Genomic DNA, 18,586 nt, shown 5'->3' on the forward strand with positions numbered 1-18,586 from the left:
AAGCCCGAGACTGAAGATCTTGTAAAACCATCAAGTCACCCAGTGAAGAGGCTTTGCTTTTTCCACTCTGCTTCCTTGCCACTTGGACAGCTCAACTTAAATAGGATGTCCAGGCTCCACAGTAAATATAAAAAGATAGCCGTCATGCACCGGTTTCACTAAGTTCTACAGAAGCAGCAGCTTAAAGCTCATTCTGGGTTAGCACAGCTGTCAGTGGGTGGCCTGTATGAAACATCAGCATAAAGTTCCCGTGTGACATTATGTGCCCTTAGATTTTTTTTTTTTTAATTGGTCAATATAAATCAAATTGAGACTTTTTTTTGTTTTCAGATCAGCTATAGAAGACTTTGGTACCATACAGTTTCATAAAGTCACAGCTTGTTTTATACTTGACATAAACTTACACAGTTGTATTTCACACAGATTTTTGCTCTCTGCTTTACATGAATGTCACTTAAGTCAGTGTCACTTGCTGACAGCTAACAGCTGCATGTGAAGATTTGCCTTTGTTTCGTTTAGTTTTTTTGTACATTAGGATGCTGCGGAATGCACTAATGTGGGATTTTCCGGAGTGTACTTTAGTTTTAGAAGTCCAGACGAAACTTATTAGACATTTCAAACGCGTACCACAAAAAAAAAACCTTGCAAAGCGCCGGCAAGTAAATGGTGCAGTGTTTGTTGCTCAGCTGAAAACAGCAGCAGGGAAAACGAGTCAGATTTTCCAGCAGCTCAGTTACGAGCCACACGGCTCCATTCGAGCAGACAGCGCCGAGTACGACACCCGCTAAGGTAGGACAACACTGCTGTTTACTTTTCCAGACAACCACCACTTTAAAAGACATTCAGTCATTTAGTCGAGTCGAGAGCTGTTGGTCAGGGAAACGTGAACGATGCTGTTCGGACTGTTTAAGCTTGAGGGGTTTTTCCAGAGAAAACTGATTGGGAAGCCGCTCGAGCCGTAGGCTGGACTTCCCGCAGCACAAAACACGGCGTTCACGTTTTAAACGCTTCAGCCTGTTGGAGTGGCCGAGTGTCGGTTGTGGATGGCGTGTTTTGGCGTTAGGATGTAGCTGAATGTCCCATTACGTTTAAACGTCTGATACTAGCACAGAATATATCATATGCGTATGTAAACACATCAAGGAAGAGCTCTGGTGTTTCTGATGTGTGGACCTTTCCTCTAGACTAAGCTCTGATGGAGAGGTAAGAGTGAGTTTGATGCAGTGCGTTAGCACTGTTAAGGTTTCAAAACGTACCATTCAGTCCTCAGGCCGTTTTGTGACGTCATTAATACCAACGTGTCTATATTTCCACCTATTCGGCCTACAACGGTTTAGCTCCGCCCCCTCACTCTAAAACTATAAGGAGTGTTTCAGGCCAGACTGTTTTTTTAATACAGGGCAGCCAATCAGAACAGAGGTACGTATATCAGTCTAAAATAGTAATAATCTATTTGGTTTCTCTTAAAGGGGAATTCCACTGAAATTTCAAAAAGTCATTCAGAGTGGTTTGATGTGAAATGGTTCACTGTAGGGAAACTCACCAACTCAGATTTCTTTACAGTGGTGGTGATAGGAACCAGGAGCCGTGGTGGCTACAAGGCACATGTAGCCATTACATATGTAATGTGGATAGCAGTGAAATAGTGGTACATAGTGGTTTGGGAGGGGGCTTCTTTGGGGACTATTCTGCCTTACAACGCCCTGTATCTAACCCTCTGCCATGTTTTTTAAAATATGCTTTAGATCCAACCTAGTCAAACTCATTAAAAGCAATGTATGAGTCAGAGAATTCATAACCATTCTGTGTAATGACTTTCTGTGAAGGAGCTTTTAGAGGCATTTAGCTCCTCAGACGTCTGGTTCCTTTCACCACCTCTGTGAATAATTCTGAGTCAGTAAGGTTCTCTAGAACAGAGCACCACACCACTCTGAAAGACTTTATTTACATTGTAACCATTTAATTATGACAAGTATGAAAAAATCTGTGAAATTGCCCTTTAAGAGATAACAAGAGGTTAAAATGGTAATGTTAGAAAAAGATTATGGCTGTTTTTAGTACATAAACAAATGTCATAGGTAGAGCTCAGGGGAAAAAGAACAAATACAAATTAAATAAAATACAAAAAAATGTAGGGTATGGATCTGAACCTCAATCCAAATTCTAATCCTAACACTAACTCTATGTAGTCCCTCCTGAGAATCAGTTGAGTATCACCAGATATTTTGCTAATAAGCATTTAGTCAAAATGTAGATCTAAGGATCCCAATCTAGTCTAGACTATTATATCTGAGCCAAAACTAGTTTTAAACAACAGAAAATATAGTTTAATTAGTTGTAGTAGAACAAAACCTACACTGCTGTGACCTTTACTGAGATTTTCTGTGGTACATGTTTTTTTTCCATTGTTTTATTTTATCTTTTCTTTTATTTTATGTTGCTACACTGTGACAGGATGGCATGGGTTTGGTTGTCCAGCTGGCTGCTCTTCCTGACAGTTTGCTGTCCTGGGGGCAGTGTGGAGGTGGCATATGACATGAAGGACAGAGACGGGGAGTGGGGCTCTGGTCTGCAGGAGCTTCTGCATAGCTTCCCTGCTGACAGCCCCTTTGTAACAGAGACACCTGGACAACCAGCCAACTGCACACAGCGGTTTTGGCTGCCTCCATCCTCCCCCGTGTGCTGGGATGACATCGCAGGGCCAGAGCAGTTTGAGCAGACCCGTCTACTGGTGCTGCAGAACCGTGCAGCGCTGCAGGCTGTGTCCCATGCCAGTGGTCTGGAGGAAGGGGGAGCCTCTTATGACCAGCAGGCCAGGGAGGATGTTCAGGGAGTCCGGGCAGACCACTTTAACATTGAACAGACAGTGGACTCTATGCAGAAAGTCTTCCTCAACCTGGAGGAGAGAAGGAAGGAGGGTGGGGAACACTACACTTTCTCCAGGTAAATCAAATGTCTATCACATTCAAAAAGTAAAGCGTGGGCAATATGGCAAAAAATATGCAGTTCAGTGCAGACCACCATTTCATTAATTCCGTTTTATGTCAAAAAATGAACATGAAGTACAAGTTTATTTTTCAGTATTGAAAGTAGAAAACAAGTGAGTATAAAATCACACCTATCTGTATTTAATTTGTCCACTCTTTACTTTGTTCTGTCTGCTGCCACTTTAACTCTTTAACACTTTAACTCTCCCATTTTTCCAATCTCAAACCAGCGATTTACAGCTGTGTCCTCCAAACAAACGCTGTTCCCCTTGAAAGAGACATTAACATTTGCACAAGCAGCTACGTAAACTCACCTCAGCTGCCTTACAGATTTCTTCCTTATGTGCATCTAAAATGGCTAAAGGAGATATTTCTGAGAAGATTGGGTATAACATAATCCACTTAAGGATTTAATGAACTAGAACATCAAAAGACAAAGCAGGAATTTCCAAAATTGGAGCTCTAAAAATATTTACAGATGTAGAGAAAATAGGACTTCTAACCACCATGGAAGACCTTGCAGACCCCCAAACTGTCATCAGTAGATCCACAGTACTTAAAACTTTCATCTTCAGACCTGAGAAAATCCTCAGGTGTCACTGTCCATCCTTCCACTGTGAGAAGACAGCTCAACACTAAAAGGGTGTGTAGCTGTCAAGAAACCGTTGCTGAAAAGAAAATAGACAAATTTTAACTAGAAACTGGATATCTGAGATGTTCTTTATGGACTGATGAGTCTAAATATGTATTTGGGATCACTTGCATGAAGCATAAAATGCAAATAACATCAAAGGCTGAAATTTGGACATACAGAACAATATCCCAGCAGAAACTGAAAGTAAGTCCTCTCAAATGAATGGCACACTTCTACACATTTCAATGCACCGTTTATTTGTTGATTTTATTATAATGGGGGAAAAAAAATAAAACAGGGTGTAAAATTTACAGGACATTTTATATTTTATTATTATTGTTTGTACAATATATTAAACCCAGCAAATAAACAGTGTGCATTAGAATTTAGAGAAACATGTCATGTTTAAGTTGCTTGTGTTGTTTTCAGCTAGAAGACCAAGAGAACGTGTCATTTGACCAGGGGTGTTAAAACTTTTGCATATGACTGTTTTTAGTTATTGAGGCTTTTGTGTAATTTTTACATACATATGTTTTCTATTTGTTCTTCCTCTCACTGAAAAATGAAGAACTTGTACTTTGGGGTCACTTTTAACAAACCAAAAGGGTGGTCTTTCACAGTACGCTGATATCACGATACGTGACACTTTCATGTTTTCATAAAACATGATCATTTGGAAAATACATAATGCACAAGTAATGCCAAATTTAAACAAATGCTGCCCAAAACTATAATTTATTTCATTTGTCAATTTCACTAAACTTCATCTGAACAAACCATTTTGGAGCCCACCAGCACTGCTGAATTCCTTGACAATGATGTAAGAGGTGGAAAAGACACGTCAGCGCCTGTCCCTCTGTATGATTTAGAGTGCTCTGTCTGGCTTTAAAAACAGGGTTAGTTTATTATACACAGATCTTACTGTTTAAAAAGGATTGACAATGTCTCTCTGTTAAGTATAACAATGCATGTCTCGTCTCCTACTTTAGAGTCTTTAGAATTGCATTTAACTGCAAAAAGCACATTAAAGTTAGCTTCGTAATTAAAAACCAAGATATTTTCTTTTTAAATGTTAAAGATTGGATTGTGAATATGCTTCAATGAAAATGACTGAACAAATTTTCCTCTTTTTTAGTTTAAAGGAGCAGATTGCAACCACCATGGACTCCATAACTGGCAAGGATCATAGGGCTGCACTGCTGGAACAGCATTTGTCTAATCTAGAGCGGAGCATAGACATCATGCAGAATCGACTAGCCAGACTACTGGCGCAGTGAACGCTGTTAAAATTCACTTGTTACACCTGAATGCAGTGCATGTCTGAGGAAACAGGATTCAACACAAAGCATGCTTATTGTATCTCTATTGTATATTGTATTTCTAACTGTTTGAGTCATAACGATATCGATGCTAAACTGTTCATGTCCAAATAGTTAATGTTGTCTGTGAAAGAAAAATGTCATAGCACCTTTTGTTTAGGAAGATGTCTTTACATGTAATTACATGTCATTTTTATACATTTGTTCAGTCAGATATGGATTTTCCATTGTTTTGTAAAAGAAAAAACCTAGACATTGTAATGAATTAAATGATTTAAAAAACTATTTGAGCTTTTTGACATAGGAACCAAAATCAGTGTAACATTTCAGATACAGACTTGGTGTTAAGGATTCTAGAAGTGACAATATAATCCATTTTAATACAGCCTTTAGTCCAGTCTATTAAGGTTCAACACTTTGTGTTGATGCTTTGTTTATTTAAACAGTAACATGTTAACAAAAGATGGAGTTTCACTACATGAGTAGTCAGTCAATCAACCATCTTGATTGACAGGAGTGTTATACAACTGGGGAAAGAAACTCAACAACTAAGAAACCAAAAGTATATTGTAGGTAAATGCATACCAACGTCACACAGTACACCATTCAAAATATCAGATGCAGTAAAAATTTCAAGTAAAAGTCACAATTTTGAAATCCAGTGTATGTCCTCACCTCAAATTAGAATATTAATATCATTAATAATAATACTAATTAATAACGAAGCTATCCTATCAAAGCAGTTTAAATTTTCCACAGTAAAGAGCAGAAGCCAATGCACATGTGTTTATTGGGAATTAATTCTAATCCATAATGAAACTGTTAGGCAATTAGATCCATAGTATATCAGTGTGTCATTTTAAATCAACAGATAGTTGAAAAAAAAAAAACATATGAAAAGGAAATTACAAGCAAATCTTACAAAATATCAATTTATTTCACTTGCACAATGCACACATTGACATCAACACACGTTTCTTCCATAGCAGTGACCACAAAAAAAAGTCACTTGGAAAAGTGCCAGTGTAATGCCCATTCAAACACACACAGATTGTTTATGCCCTGAGCAGCACTACTTCCAAAGCAGCTGTGACTCAGGAACTTGAGCCAGCTTTGACTAGACATGCATAAAGTAATGGACTATATCAGTGAATGTGCAGTTTCTCAAAGAACCTTGTTAAGACTTACAACAGAAACAATTCCAACACTTTCTCTCAGTATTTGCATCTTGCACAACGCATACCTGAAACTGGGTACTCCTCTTCAGCATTTAGGCAACCGGTAGCTTGGTGGTGATGAAACTACTATTGTGCATAGTGCCTCTAGATGTGTCTGTGATTAGGCCAGTAAGAAAATGAAAGCTTCAGCGGATGAGTAGAGTGAAACAAATGGAACCACTCAAAACACTAAATCAGAGTCCTGAATTTCATCCACCATTCTTGGTTGTGTGGAATGAGCTGTTTTTGTACCTGTTCAGGTCATGCTATGCACTAAGAACAATGCAGAAGTAACAGATCCTTTTAATGCCTGTTTATGTGTTGCCTGGAATGTCAGTTGTCATCATCTTCCTCCAGTTCCTGCAGGGACTTAAGGTAATCCCTAGCCAAGATTTTCTTTGGAAGAATATCTATAGAAGGAAAAAGAGAATGGGTGTAAAATACAGGTTTTACAAGACAGCATTAGTGTCCATCACCCCAAAACGTCTCCTAAACTTGTTTAACTTTATCTAGCTAAGCAAAAAGCTCTCACCTGTAAGAAACTGGAAGGTCTCTGTGTCTTCTGCAGTATCTGCCAGATCACTGTATGACAGTGTGTTAGTGTCTTTGCCAGATCCATTATTGTAAGAAGACATAGCCAAATGTTGAACAAAAAGCTCCTAGTGATTAATACAGAACAGACCATTAATGAAAAAGCATTTGCATTTACATCTAATATGAAGCGATTTACGCTCTACGTAATTACCTTTGGGTGAAACTAAACAGCAGCTAACACTGTCAACAAAACGCATCGTGCTAACAGGACGATGCAATAGTAGGTAAAGTATTAATTACCACGTTTTTAAAGTTTTAATTAATGGTAATACACTGTGAACATTCAACTATAATTTCACGATTAAGCTTTAAAGTTTAGGCTTAAATACAATATAAAATAAAGCGCCTTCATGACGGCTGTTCTTTAACGTTAGCACCGCCGCCAGACTGCGGTCAACGTTAACCCGTCCGGCTAAGCGGCTAGTCACCCTGAACAGAAACAAAGTCGCAAACTACCGTCGCCTTCGTCGTCAAGAAAATGGCCTCTTGGTTGATACAGGACACGTCCGGAGAGCTCTTCATGATCAGTCTTACGCGTGACATGGGGAGGGAGACGCTTTTGTTGTGAGCTGCCCGCTCAACTTTATTCTCCACGTTTGTTTCAGACATCTTTTCAAAAACTATTTGCAGTTGTGCGCAGCGGAAGTACATGTACAGGTTTTGAGACGATAGAACAGTGATTACATGGGAATTGTAGTTTCTTAGTCGTTTGTCCGCCCTAGTCGTTTTTCCTAAGTGCGATTTTGTGTTTATAAATACACACACGAAAGTCAGTACATTCGCCGTAATGCAGATTATTAGATTATTATGGTGGCTGCACGTGATTGTATATCAAGAGAAAACATGAATATCCGCAGCCTAGCGTAGCTAATCGGATGCAAAGCGCGTTGTCTGAAACTACATTTCCCACAATTCCCGTGGTTGTTTTTTCCAATTCACCTGCAAGAAAACAGTGCGGACTTGTAGTTTTAGCAGAACGCTTGCGCAGCCGGTAACAGATGCTCATTTGTCGTTCAGAACTACATTGCCCGGAATGTATTTCCCTTGAATCTGGAGACTGTTTCTCTCTCGGGTTACTCTCGGCGTTTTGTGCGCAGAAGGCAACTTTTTCTCTGGCTTATGGACTGTGATAATGAACATGGCAGGAACGAGCGCCGGGGCTGCCGGACATGGGCAGTGGGCTGGAGCAGGGTCCGCATCTTTAACCTGCAATCCTCGCAAATTTAGCGAGAAAATCGCCCTACATACTCAGCGGCAAGCTGAAGACGACGCCGCTTTTGAGGAGGTTATGATGGACATCACTTCCACTAGGGTGAGTCAGTCAGCGCGAGTAAGGAGAGGCCGTAACTGTAGCGAATGTACTTCTGCTGACTTAACGGACTGAAGCGACACACGTTACTTTTCGCCAACACTTTCCTGTAACCATCTCGGATCTAGACACGCAGCGTATTGTTAAAAAGAGTTTTGCAATACATACCACGTTACTTACCCTGACCCGCTCATAGGGCGTCACATCTCAGCGGTCGAAGAACTTGACGAATCTGTCAGAAGCCGACTTGTCTATCAGACGTGTCTATCAGACCTGTCTATCAGCAGGCGAACCTGGGATTGTTAGTAGAGCTGGGCGATATGACAGCAGATTAATACTTAAGGTATTTTTCACGATAGGCGATATTTTGTATTGTGCATAATGTGACATAATTTATTACAGTAACTATATTATCATATTGACCTATTTGTTAGGCATAGCTCTCTTTTTGGGATAATTTTGGTATGAAATGAAATGCTAACGTTGGAAATAGAGAGAGAAAGCAGGCAGCGCTGACGCCCACAGGACAGAATTAAGTTAATACAGTTAAGTGTGATGGATTAAAATGTAATTGAAAAAAATCCCTTCCTCCCAAATACATTCTAGTAATAGTAAAATAATATAATATACTAACTTAAACTCATGTCACTGAATAAACTGAACTAAGTGGTTTATCTGCCCTTACATATAATACAGAATTGAGAAAGATTTATTCAGAGGTGGGCAGTGAGCCCCATTAAATGGCTGTGAAGGTACTGCTTAATAAAGTTATAATAAGCCTAATTTTAATTCGAGTGCTGTTCTCTGTCTTACACAGCTAGGGTTTATAATGTTTACAGAAATAGCTTACCTGATGGCCTCAGGTAAGTCTAGATATGAAATCGCATAGCCATGATGTAGTCTCTATTCAAAACAAAAGCTACTCATGCTGCTACTGTGAAAATATTGTTTGTGCAAATTGTATAATAAGTTCCTTTGAGCAAAGTGGCAACATACTAGACATTTTTTTTCACAGTATGTATTGATTCTAATGATATGTGGCTATGTATACTGTGCCATTGCTTACTGTTATATGTCACAGATTTACACAGATCCAATAGGAAACATGTGTTTCTTGTAAAAATGTGTTTTCATAACTGAGATTCAGATTCAGGTGCTCCGGATGACACTTTTTCCATCATTGATGCTTCAGATTCAGGCTCAGAGACTTCAACAAACCCAAAATCTGGCTTCCTACTATGGGGGATCCCTGCCAAATGTCAATCAGATAACAAAATGTTCTGCAGAGACTCAGGTGAGAGCCTCCAAATAGCTGTTCTATTGTTTTCCTCTTCCTTGAGGAAACGACACCTTCTTGTTCTCCTCGCTAACAAAGCCCATGTCATGTGGATCCTGAATCCATTAAAAAGAATCCTTATTCTATATTCCAGCAACAGATGAGATGATTGTATGTTATTTTAAATGTTTTGCTTGCCTGTCAAGCAAAACTAAACATGTTTGGCTTGGTGGTACATTGCAACGTGAAAATATGTACAAAATATCAAGGGGAAGGTCCAGTTCATCCTGTAAATATTTGCTTAGTGACACAGTGCAGATTTGTTATTTTGTCATGGTCATTGGTTCATTTCAAATGAAGTTGGTCATTGGTTCATTTCAAATGAAGTGTGCTGGAGTGCAGAGCCAAAGCAACAGAAATCTTTATATTGTTCAAATATTTCCTGACTGCACAGTGTATACATCAAATGTGGAGCCTGGAAAATATTTTGAATACATGTTCACTGGTAGGTCATCAGGTTGCTGTCCTTATTGTTGTTAATGTTAATTTAGCATCTGTTTTTGTTCCTATCTACCCTCCATCACCTTGCCTTTTTTTTCTTATTCTTAGGCCTCTAGGGCCAGTTCCTCTATAACCCAGACTGCCATTCTCTCACCCAGCAGGAGTATCTGAGAGCAGAGCATGGACCGAGAGATCACAGACCCATCCCCCCTGGAAGGCCAAGCAGGAGACATGTATCCTTCATAGTAAACTCAGCTAATAATCTGCTTCCACTGTGTTTATTTACGAAAGTCTAGCACTAATCTCAGTCTAGCACTAATCTCAGTCACTGGTCTACTTCACTGTAAGCTAATGTGTTTTCTCACAAATAATTACTAGACACAATCACACATATAATTATAGTCACAACTCAGAGATATTATAACCTTAACTGCACTTCTTAGGCTGACAGCGCTCCCTATCTGTCCCTCCACTTGTCTCCTCCATCAGGCCCCAGCTGGAGGAGGTAACATCGTGAACCACATGTTCACCATCTTGCCTTGGCTTTTCCATACTTATTAATTTGATACTGAAAATGATGTTGCTTTCTCTGTTATGTGTGGTTGCATTTGAATGATTGTTTCTTTTTGCTTCCTCTCACTCTGACCATGCCAAAGACATTGGTCCAATAGATCTGTTCATGGAAAAAGTCAGGTAGACCAGCTACCAATGACAACCCTGAGTAGGTGAGTAGAAATCTGTGAGATGCCAAGCATAGGTCTTAGATCACCATGCAAATCGTAGTGTAAACCCACTATAAATGCAATATATCTCTGTCTAGGTGATAGAACTTCTATTTTATTCCATGCTTTCATCCACTGTTGCAGGACTAATTCCGACTCAGCTCTCCACACCAGTGTGAGGGTTACCTACTTCAGAGACTCAAATCCTGCTCAGGTCCAGACAGCTTGTTCCAGACAAAGTGGTGAGTTTGTCTCCTGTGACTCAGTTGTATTTTATCTTAATGTTGGAGTGGAATTACAGTGGTGTTGAATTCTATGTTGTTTTGTAGCTTCACAGTTATCATTATACATAAAGAGAATGTTACGTTCAGCTGAAACCAGTGACATCTTTTTTTTGCCATTCTTGAATTTTTAAAACTTTCACTTTTAGCTTGCTAACTTTAATCTAGGGGTGGGCAAATAAGTATCAGTATTTATTACAAAGTGAACATAATTAGGCCTGTTGAATTGCATTTAGTGCAGTGCAGTTTATAAAACATTGCATACAAATAATTGTTATTGTGGATGTATTATCATTTTAGAATGTATATTTGTGGCACTATAATAATTCTAAGTTTGTCTGTTCTGACTTATTAAATCTTTGAAAAACTGAATATCGTGGTACATGTTGTGTATCGTGAAAATGTCTTGAAGTATCGTGGTTTAATATTTTTGCCAAATCACCCACTCCCACTTCAATCCAGTGGTTTATCACTTTGCAGTTTCTGAGATAATTAGTAGACTAATTCTTTTCTTAGACTATTAGAGTAACAGATGTATAAGCTGATTTACTAATTACCTTAGTTAATAAATTTTTCCCTCCAAGGGACCCCACTGTTTCGCCATCCAGTGCCTCTGATTGAAGAAACTGTTCAAGAGGAGGGGAAGCCTCCTAAATCACAGAAGGTAGTGGTTGTCTCATAGATAACTGCCCAAATCAAAAATTGTCAGATATGTTTCTGCCCTTTTGTTTATTTAATTTCCAGTCAAAATAGCCATTAAACCTGTAGTATGTAAGATTGTTTTCATTAAAAGTGAAAGTTGTTGTATTATTGAGTCAGCATTATACTGATGAAGATATGATGACATTAGCAGATAATTCACTTACATTGGGAGACACCAGGTTTGGACTAAATTCTCTTTGAACATACATGCCAGATTCACCTGCTCGGGGATGTGTAAAAATGTAAAATGTTCCTCATGTTGTGAAAATTGCACATTTTCAACAGAGGAGTCTCCAGTTTCCCCAAACGTACTTAGCATAGTTTAAAATACAAATAATTTTCAGTGTCAGTAAAAAGCAGACATATATATATATATATATATATATATATATATATATATACATACATAAAGACATATATTTGTCAGAAAAAGAACACTTACTATAGAAAAAAAAATTCTCTCAATATTTATTTTGTCTGCTCTTTTTATTTTGTGCACTCTACTGCCAATTTAAACCAGGCTTCCAATCTTAAAACCAGACTTACAGTTGTGTCATCTCAACAAAAGCTGTTCCCAAATCTTTCACTGACATTATGTGCATTAGAAAATGCTTAAAGATGTAGAGAAAATGGGACTCTTAACCACCTTCTAAAACTTGGTAGACCACCAAAACTGCAACCATCAAATAAATGGTACTTGAAGCCTTTTAATGTTTAAGACAAAGTAGAAAATCAATCTTCACTCATGCTTTAGATCTAAAAAATCCAAAGATGCTTCTGTCTGTCCTTCCACTGTGAGGAGTCAGTTAAGCACTATAAGTCTGAAAGGATTTGTAGCTGCTAAGAGCCATTACTGTGAAAAGGAAGAAAATTTGCATTAGAACACCAAACAATGAGCATCTGAGGAGTGCAGTAACATTTTATGGACTGATGAGACTAAATATGTGTTACATTTAGTTGGTGTGTGTACTTTTCATGATGCTGGAAAAAAACTTGTATTTAATGGCTTTTTTAACTTTGACTCTCTTTGCATATCACATAGAAAATTAAAAAGCTTAATATGTGACTTTTCTCAGGAAACTTCCGTGTTATCTGGATGTGGCACTATTGTAAGTTGGTAAGTTCCTTTTTAGGTTTATCAGGTCAAAAACTAAACAAAATGTAATTTGCAGAAACATGTCTTTTCTCTAAATGCATTGACAACATGTTGTATTTCATTTTAATATTTAATATTTCATTTTCCTGTTCACCCAGTGTTTTCCCTTCTCCGGACCTAAGCTGCTCTCTTCCCAATGTGCCTTCTCTCAGCACCAGTGGGTCTCTTCCAGACCTCTCCAGCCTGCATCTGCCATCTACAGTAACTGAGGTCATTGACCCAGAGCCTCAGAGCCACACCTCTTTACTCAGCAGTCCTACAAGCATGCACCACTTGCCTAGTACTGCTGCACATTCTGCCATCATGACTGACCATGAATTTCCCCTGCCAAGTAAGAAAACTGAAGGAGATTTTGTCTTAAATTGTAGTTTTAATTAGCATAAAGAAGAATAATAAAATAGGAGGCATTTCTGTGGTCCATGTTTGTTATGACTTTGTGTTTAACAGTTATTTGACTAAACATCTATTAAATTCACCTTAATATTCACAGCCCTAAACAGTCACTCAAATCCTAATGCTTATGTTTAGCTGATTTTCAGCAGATAGGTTCTTAACGATTTTCAGATTTGTTACAGATATAGATAACCTAAGGGAACATCAAAATAAAGTGTGACCTTTTTATTTTCTCAGGTTTATCATCATCTCCCCAGGCATCCACTAGTAATTCCTCGCGTCCATCTTCACTAAGCAACCCCAACCTCCAAGCAACTCTCAGCAGTCACTCTCTGGTTGACTCTTTTAGCTCCACCTCCCTGTCGCTCAGCAACTCTTCCCTGCACTCATCCGTCAGCAGCCAGTCCCTTCGGTCCTCTCTGAGTAGCTCCTCTCTGAGTAACCAGTCTGCACAGTCTGCAGACAGCCATTGCAGCTACAGCAGTGGGATTGGTGGCTCTTTCTCTTCTCTGTCTTGCTCACCACATGCTTCTGGGCAGGGTGTGGTGCCACGTAACACTTCATCATGGAAGAGAACCCAACTGAACCCACTTATAGTTCCCAGTGGGGGAGAATCACTTTGGCAACAACCAAAGCAGCTCTCGCCCAACGTGTCCTCAACATTCTCCTCTATAGCCCAGGTAATATGTGGTAATATGGAGTTCAATACCTGAGAAAATTAATGGCTAGTATGTAAAAATATTTACAGTTATTAATCACTGCAGTGTTAAACATACGATTCGACAGTATATGGGAGTGACACAGCCTAACCTGGGGTAAAATGTGACATGGATATTTTGTGTAGTTAAGCTGCACTATGTATGGTTTTTGGTTAAAACTGCCAAAAGTTACATTAGGAAAAGTAACTTTTAAGTTAAAAAATGCAAAAATATAGTGTTTGTGTTCAGCAGCGTATCTCTTTGTACAGCTCGAAGTAGTAATTTAAAAGTCAGAGGTGTTGGGTTGGAGTTTTTCTGACCTCGTCATACATGCTTGCTTATTAAAGTCATGTGCACAGACCCAAAAAGAAGGTTTGGTTCAATGTTTAGGTCTTCGGTGCAAAATCAACATTACACTGATGCGTAGAAATCACAGAATTCACATCTATATTATTATAATCACTCTCTTGGTAGCTATAAAATAGCACTATTTTGAATCATGTAAACAACTCAAAACAAGACCAAGCTATGCTAAAGTACAGTCTCCAAATGGCGGGGTTACACAATATTACAACTAAGCACCCCCAAATAAACAATGAGAGAATTACAAATCCCCATATAAATAAAAAAATATATATATATTTCCTCAAAACCCACAGTGTTAGGTTGTGCCCTGCTTCCCCCATTAGAATATGAAAGGAAATACATATTATCAATATTTTCCAAAATACAAGTTCAGTGTACTGTAATGCATTTTCAATATATCCATTGTGGTTGCTGTATTTTTATAGGGGGTACCCCTTGATACCACCAAAGTGCAACGAGAAGCCAAGCCATCCATCTATCACTATAGTCATCTTCCATCAACAGGCCATCCAATGGCTTATCAATCTTTGCAGCACCATCAGCCAGAAGGATGGGATCAGTCCAGACAAGATACAAGAAAACAGTGCCAACAGCAAGTCTTACAGCCATCAAGCTCTCAACTTAAATCACAGCCACAATATTCTCAGCACTCAGCACATGGTAAAGCACATTTGAATCCACATCCTTGCATATCCCAACAACAGTTCACTGAACAAATACAAGACTTACATCATCAATACCAGCAGGTTCAACAACAGTCACTGCACCAACAATATCAACCATCACAGCAATACTTACAGCAACAGCCACAGCATTGTCAATCGCAGCACAACACACAGCCACTGCAACATCAACAACAATACCAGGACCGTAACCAAGGTTGGAATCCGCAACTGCAGCTCTCACACCATAACCAATATCAGCAGCAGTGTCAATACCAAAGCCAGCCTGAAGGTCCACCAGGAACCTTCCAGAAACAGCAGCCATGTCCCCCACCCACTGTGATGGCTTCTCGGGATGAAGATGCAGGATGCTGGCAGAAACGTGTAAACCAGCATAACCAGCACATACCAAACATAGGAATACAAGGACCTCTTAGTGCTTGCATGCATATAAAAGAACTGCCAAAAGTACAGTCCAAGATGCCCGTCCATGACCTGCGAAGAGAGAGAACAACACAGTACCCTAAAGGGATCCATTCTCACAGAGACCACCTTCAGCTCAGTGAAACAGCTTCAGCACCGTCTCTAAATAAGGAATTTGGGCTTCACAATGTGAGTGCTGTTCTTTCTTGTAAGCCTGTAGTAGCGGTTTCTGTTTATTTGTTACGTATTGGAAGCTAAATTAATCAGGCACAGTGTTTGTTTTCAGCTTATCCAGTATGTGCTCAAATTTAAGATGTATACGTTTTACAGAAATCCTATGTTGGCCTTCACCTGACACCCAGCCAAACAGAGGCTTTGTCACAGAAGGTAGGTTTGAGCTGTTGATGAATCTTCCCTATATTTAGTGTTTGTCCAACCTTTGCCCAGTCTGTGTGCATTTTACAGCTTAATATGAACCCCTACCTTCTTGTCTATTTCAGCTTGGGCATCTCCACAAAGAGCCTGCAGAAGCTCCTAGAATTTCTGACTCCAAGTGCCAGGATGTTGAGGATAAGGATGTGCCTGCTGTCGAGAATCTCTGGCACCCAGAAACCCAAAGTCAAAACAAGGAAGGGCTGCATAATTTTTCCAGCACCAGCACTGAAGGTGAGGCACACTTTTCTAGCATCAGCAGTATGTCAGACTCCAGTCCTGGCAGGCAGCAGCTCTGCAGAGTTCAGTATTCTACCATTATTCTACTCATCAGCTAAGCATTAAGGCCCTTTATGAGGAAATCTGCATTTTAGAACCAGGAGAAACATCCAGAGCCTGAAATTCTCGCCCCTGAGTCTCAAGACTGATGGAATGTCTTTCTCTCTGTCCTGTTGGAGCCTCATACATCCTGTTAGACCTCCCTGTACCCTTGTTAACTCCCAAGCCTTAATTAATATCTCTTCTTTTTTACAGTGCCATCTTCCTGGCTGGATGATGATGAACTACCTGACCTGCCAGACTCAATCCCAGAGTTTGACCTGGAGCACTTTGCCCTGGAAGACTGATTGTCCTAAAGGCAAAACCTGCAGTGGAGGATTTAAGCTGTGTGCAGAAATAACAGGGTTAAGATGCACATTTATGGTCAGACAGTAGAGAAAAAAAGAGGACAGTAAAATGGAGAAGACCAAAAATTGATGCTGATCTTTTTTTATCAGTGGAAATGAAACTTGGTCCCCAATGTAAAGTTATTAAAGAATATGTATGTATAGATATAGTATGAAGCAGGCCCAGGTGGTCTTTTCAAATGGCTTTGGTTGTGAAGAAAGCAATATGTATAACATAAAGGAACCTTTAGTGATGTCTGTATTTTTACATGTAACTTATTTTTTTATTGGAACAAATTTCAAAGTTAGATATACACATATGCTTAAAATTTTACTTGAAATTCCAAAATGAAAACCAGATATTCAAACCAGCACTCAAATCTTCCCAATCAAGTGAACATTCAGGGTCATTTTGATGCCAGTGTAGTGCCGTTCAGTTTTAGTAGCAGCTGATAGGAACTGTATAAAGGGGAGTCATAAGCAAGTAGAGCCGTGGAGCAAAGTGTGAACTAGATTGAAAGATAAACATAAACCTGCAACGAAGTAATAGCTATGTTGAAGTGTGGAGAAAGAAGATAATTTCAACCAATCATCTTTCTGATCTGATGTGCAAATAATGATGGTATCTACAGAATGACTTCAGAGACATGCATGAACATCTCGCTTGCTTTGTGCAGTGTTCCTCCAAGCACACTGTCTGCGAGAGTTCATCAGAGAGTTCATTAGGCTGGAAAAAGGGATGTCTTGCACAGATTAAATCAGTCTGTGGGTTTGAAACGAAATGGCTGCTGCAAATGCCTAACACCTTAAAGGGAGTACACTGTGCTGTTATAAAACAATAACTAAAAAATGTCTTTTATTGTCTGGTGTCATTACCATAAAATCATCAAAATAAGTGTAGCAAATGTGAAAATATCTTTTTTTTTTTTTTAGCAAAGTATGGCAGTCCACTATTATCAAATGTAGTTACTTATAAATGCTGTTGTGTAAATAATACATTTAAAGCATGTGCTTTTGTGAGGCTTAGAACCTGTATGTGAACTGTGAGGAGTTGCTGTGTATGAACACAGTTGTGTGATGAAACTTGGATTGTATGTGCAACAAAAGTTTAAATGATCTTTACTACAAACAGAGGCCTTTAAATAGATTGTAGTCGTGTAGTTACTGAGTAAACGTTCTTTACATATAACTTACTTGTGTGGATCATTTAATGTCATATTAAATTCACTTTCTTTCTCATCTTTAACATTGTCATTCTTCCTTTACATGAAATTAAAATGATACTAATTAGTCAAGAATGCAATTTCAGTGTCTATAATAACTGCTGTCCAGTTTACTGCACTGATGTTTGATGCCTAAGAGGTGTAGATATTTGAGAAAATGAAGATTGATCTATAGGATTGATGTTTCCTCCTGCAGTCCAGCCCTCAGTTTCTCAACTGCTTACATCCTGCCCCCAATGCGGCATATAGCCTTAGTCTTTTCTCCTTTACCCCACACGCACAGTGATTAAATGACGTACAGGCTTAATCAAATCAAATCAAATTTATTTGTAGCGCTTTTTACAACAGATGATGTCACAAAGCAGCTTCACAGAATTCCAGAAAAGAAAAAGTTTTAACAAGAATGTAAAAACACCCCGGTGGGCAAGCCAGGGGTGACAGTGGCAAGGAAAACTCCCTTAGAACTGAGGAAGAAACCTTGGGAGGAACCAGGCTCACCAGGGGGGACCCATCCTCCTCTGGTCAGACTACCTACAAGTGATTATACTACTAATATTAATAGCAGTAGTATTAGTAGTAGTGATAGCTAGGAGTCTATGAGAACATCAGTGTAGGGTGGGCAGCTAGTCCAAGGTAGGTGGTGGTAGCTGGGGCGTGGGCAGCTGGTCTGAAGTGGGTAGCAGGAGGGCTTGACAGTCAGTCGTCCTTCAGTGTCCGGCCGGACATGTGGGCGGTCGTATACTCTGAAAAAAGGCAGGGAGAGGGAATTAGTTTTATTCTGTATGTTTGTACGTAAAACGGGGAATGTGAACATTTCCAGAGAGTGGCTAACGACTCTGGCAGATCTGACTATGACAGCTTAACTTAAAGGAGTGAACCAGAAGGACACACAGACACGGCAGCACTCAGAAACAGTTTGGCATCGCTCCGCTCCACCGTCCACAAACCTGAGTGACCGCGTGCGAGCAGCGGGATGACAGCACCAGCGTCTCAGTTTACTATAATTCCCTGTGTCCATGGACCCCT

The 18,586-nt window shown here is 39.4% G+C and overlaps 3 protein-coding genes across 5 annotated transcripts; 2 read left to right on the forward strand and 1 right to left on the reverse strand.

Annotated features, from left to right (window-relative positions):
* Positions 1-636: 636 nt before the first annotated feature.
* On the forward strand, positions 637-5,225 carry si:ch211-57n23.1. The gene is made up of 3 exons (XM_017695156.2): positions 637-789; positions 2,455-2,943; positions 4,757-5,225. The coding sequence occupies exons 2-3, from the start codon at positions 2,456-2,458 to the stop codon at positions 4,896-4,898; spliced, it is 630 nt and encodes a 209-aa protein (XP_017550645.2). The 5' UTR covers positions 637-789; position 2,455; the 3' UTR covers positions 4,899-5,225.
* A 117-nt stretch (positions 5,226-5,342) lies between these two features.
* Positions 5,343-7,393, reverse strand: chrac1 (chromatin accessibility complex subunit 1). The gene is made up of 3 exons (XM_017695169.2): positions 7,208-7,393; positions 6,690-6,816; positions 5,343-6,567 (listed from the first exon to the last, which is right to left on the reverse strand). Exons 1-3 carry the CDS (start codon positions 7,358-7,360, stop codon positions 6,491-6,493), a joined length of 357 nt encoding a protein of 118 aa, XP_017550658.1. The 5' UTR covers positions 7,361-7,393; the 3' UTR covers positions 5,343-6,490.
* A 320-nt stretch (positions 7,394-7,713) lies between these two features.
* crtc2 (CREB regulated transcription coactivator 2) lies at positions 7,714-17,583 on the forward strand. 3 transcript variants are annotated; one of them, XM_017695176.2, is made up of 14 exons: positions 7,714-8,063; positions 9,253-9,354; positions 9,996-10,070; positions 10,281-10,342; positions 10,494-10,562; positions 10,704-10,801; positions 11,425-11,504; positions 12,619-12,659; positions 12,797-13,029; positions 13,329-13,771; positions 14,581-15,429; positions 15,571-15,627; positions 15,741-15,906; positions 16,207-17,583. In XM_017695176.2, the coding sequence occupies exons 1-14, from the start codon at positions 7,884-7,886 to the stop codon at positions 16,296-16,298; spliced, it is 2,547 nt and encodes an 848-aa protein (XP_017550665.1). In that variant the 5' UTR covers positions 7,714-7,883; the 3' UTR covers positions 16,299-17,583. The 3 variants fall into 3 exon arrangements, with proteins under 3 accessions (XP_017550665.1, XP_017550670.1, XP_037391079.1); XM_017695181.2 differs by having other exon boundaries at positions 9,999-10,070; XM_037535182.1 differs by lacking the exon at positions 7,714-8,063 and having other exon boundaries at positions 9,301-9,354; positions 9,946-10,070.
* Positions 17,584-18,586: the final 1,003 nt, after the last annotated feature.

This window comes from Pygocentrus nattereri, chromosome 27 (genome assembly GCF_015220715.1).
Source record: "Pygocentrus nattereri isolate fPygNat1 chromosome 27, fPygNat1.pri, whole genome shotgun sequence".
Lineage (NCBI taxonomy): Eukaryota > Metazoa > Chordata > Actinopteri > Characiformes > Serrasalmidae > Pygocentrus > Pygocentrus nattereri.

Excerpts from the sequence above, each read along its gene's own strand:
- si:ch211-57n23.1 (XM_017695156.2), top strand. The coding sequence starts at position 2,456 with ATGGCATGGGTTTGGTTGTCCAGCTGGCTGCTCTTCCTGACAGTTTGC. Across the intron at positions 2,944-4,756 it reads GAACACTACACTTTCTCCAG|TTTAAAGGAGCAGATTGCAA; the intron begins GTAAATCAAATG and ends CCTCTTTTTTAG.
- chrac1 (XM_017695169.2), bottom strand. The coding sequence starts at position 7,360 with ATGTCTGAAACAAACGTGGAGAATAAAGTTGAGCGGGCAGCTCACAAC. Across the intron at positions 6,817-7,207 it reads TCTTGACGACGAAGGCGACG|GAGCTTTTTGTTCAACATTT; the intron begins GTAGTTTGCGAC and ends ATTAATCACTAG. Across the intron at positions 6,568-6,689 it reads GACCTTCCAGTTTCTTACAG|ATATTCTTCCAAAGAAAATC; the intron begins GTGAGAGCTTTT and ends TTCCTTCTATAG.
- crtc2 (XM_017695176.2), top strand. The coding sequence starts at position 7,884 with ATGAACATGGCAGGAACGAGCGCCGGGGCTGCCGGACATGGGCAGTGG. Across the intron at positions 8,064-9,252 it reads TGGACATCACTTCCACTAGG|ATTCAGGCTCAGAGACTTCA; the intron begins GTGAGTCAGTCA and ends TTGATGCTTCAG. Across the intron at positions 12,660-12,796 it reads TGTGGCACTATTGTAAGTTG|TGTTTTCCCTTCTCCGGACC; the intron begins GTAAGTTCCTTT and ends CTGTTCACCCAG.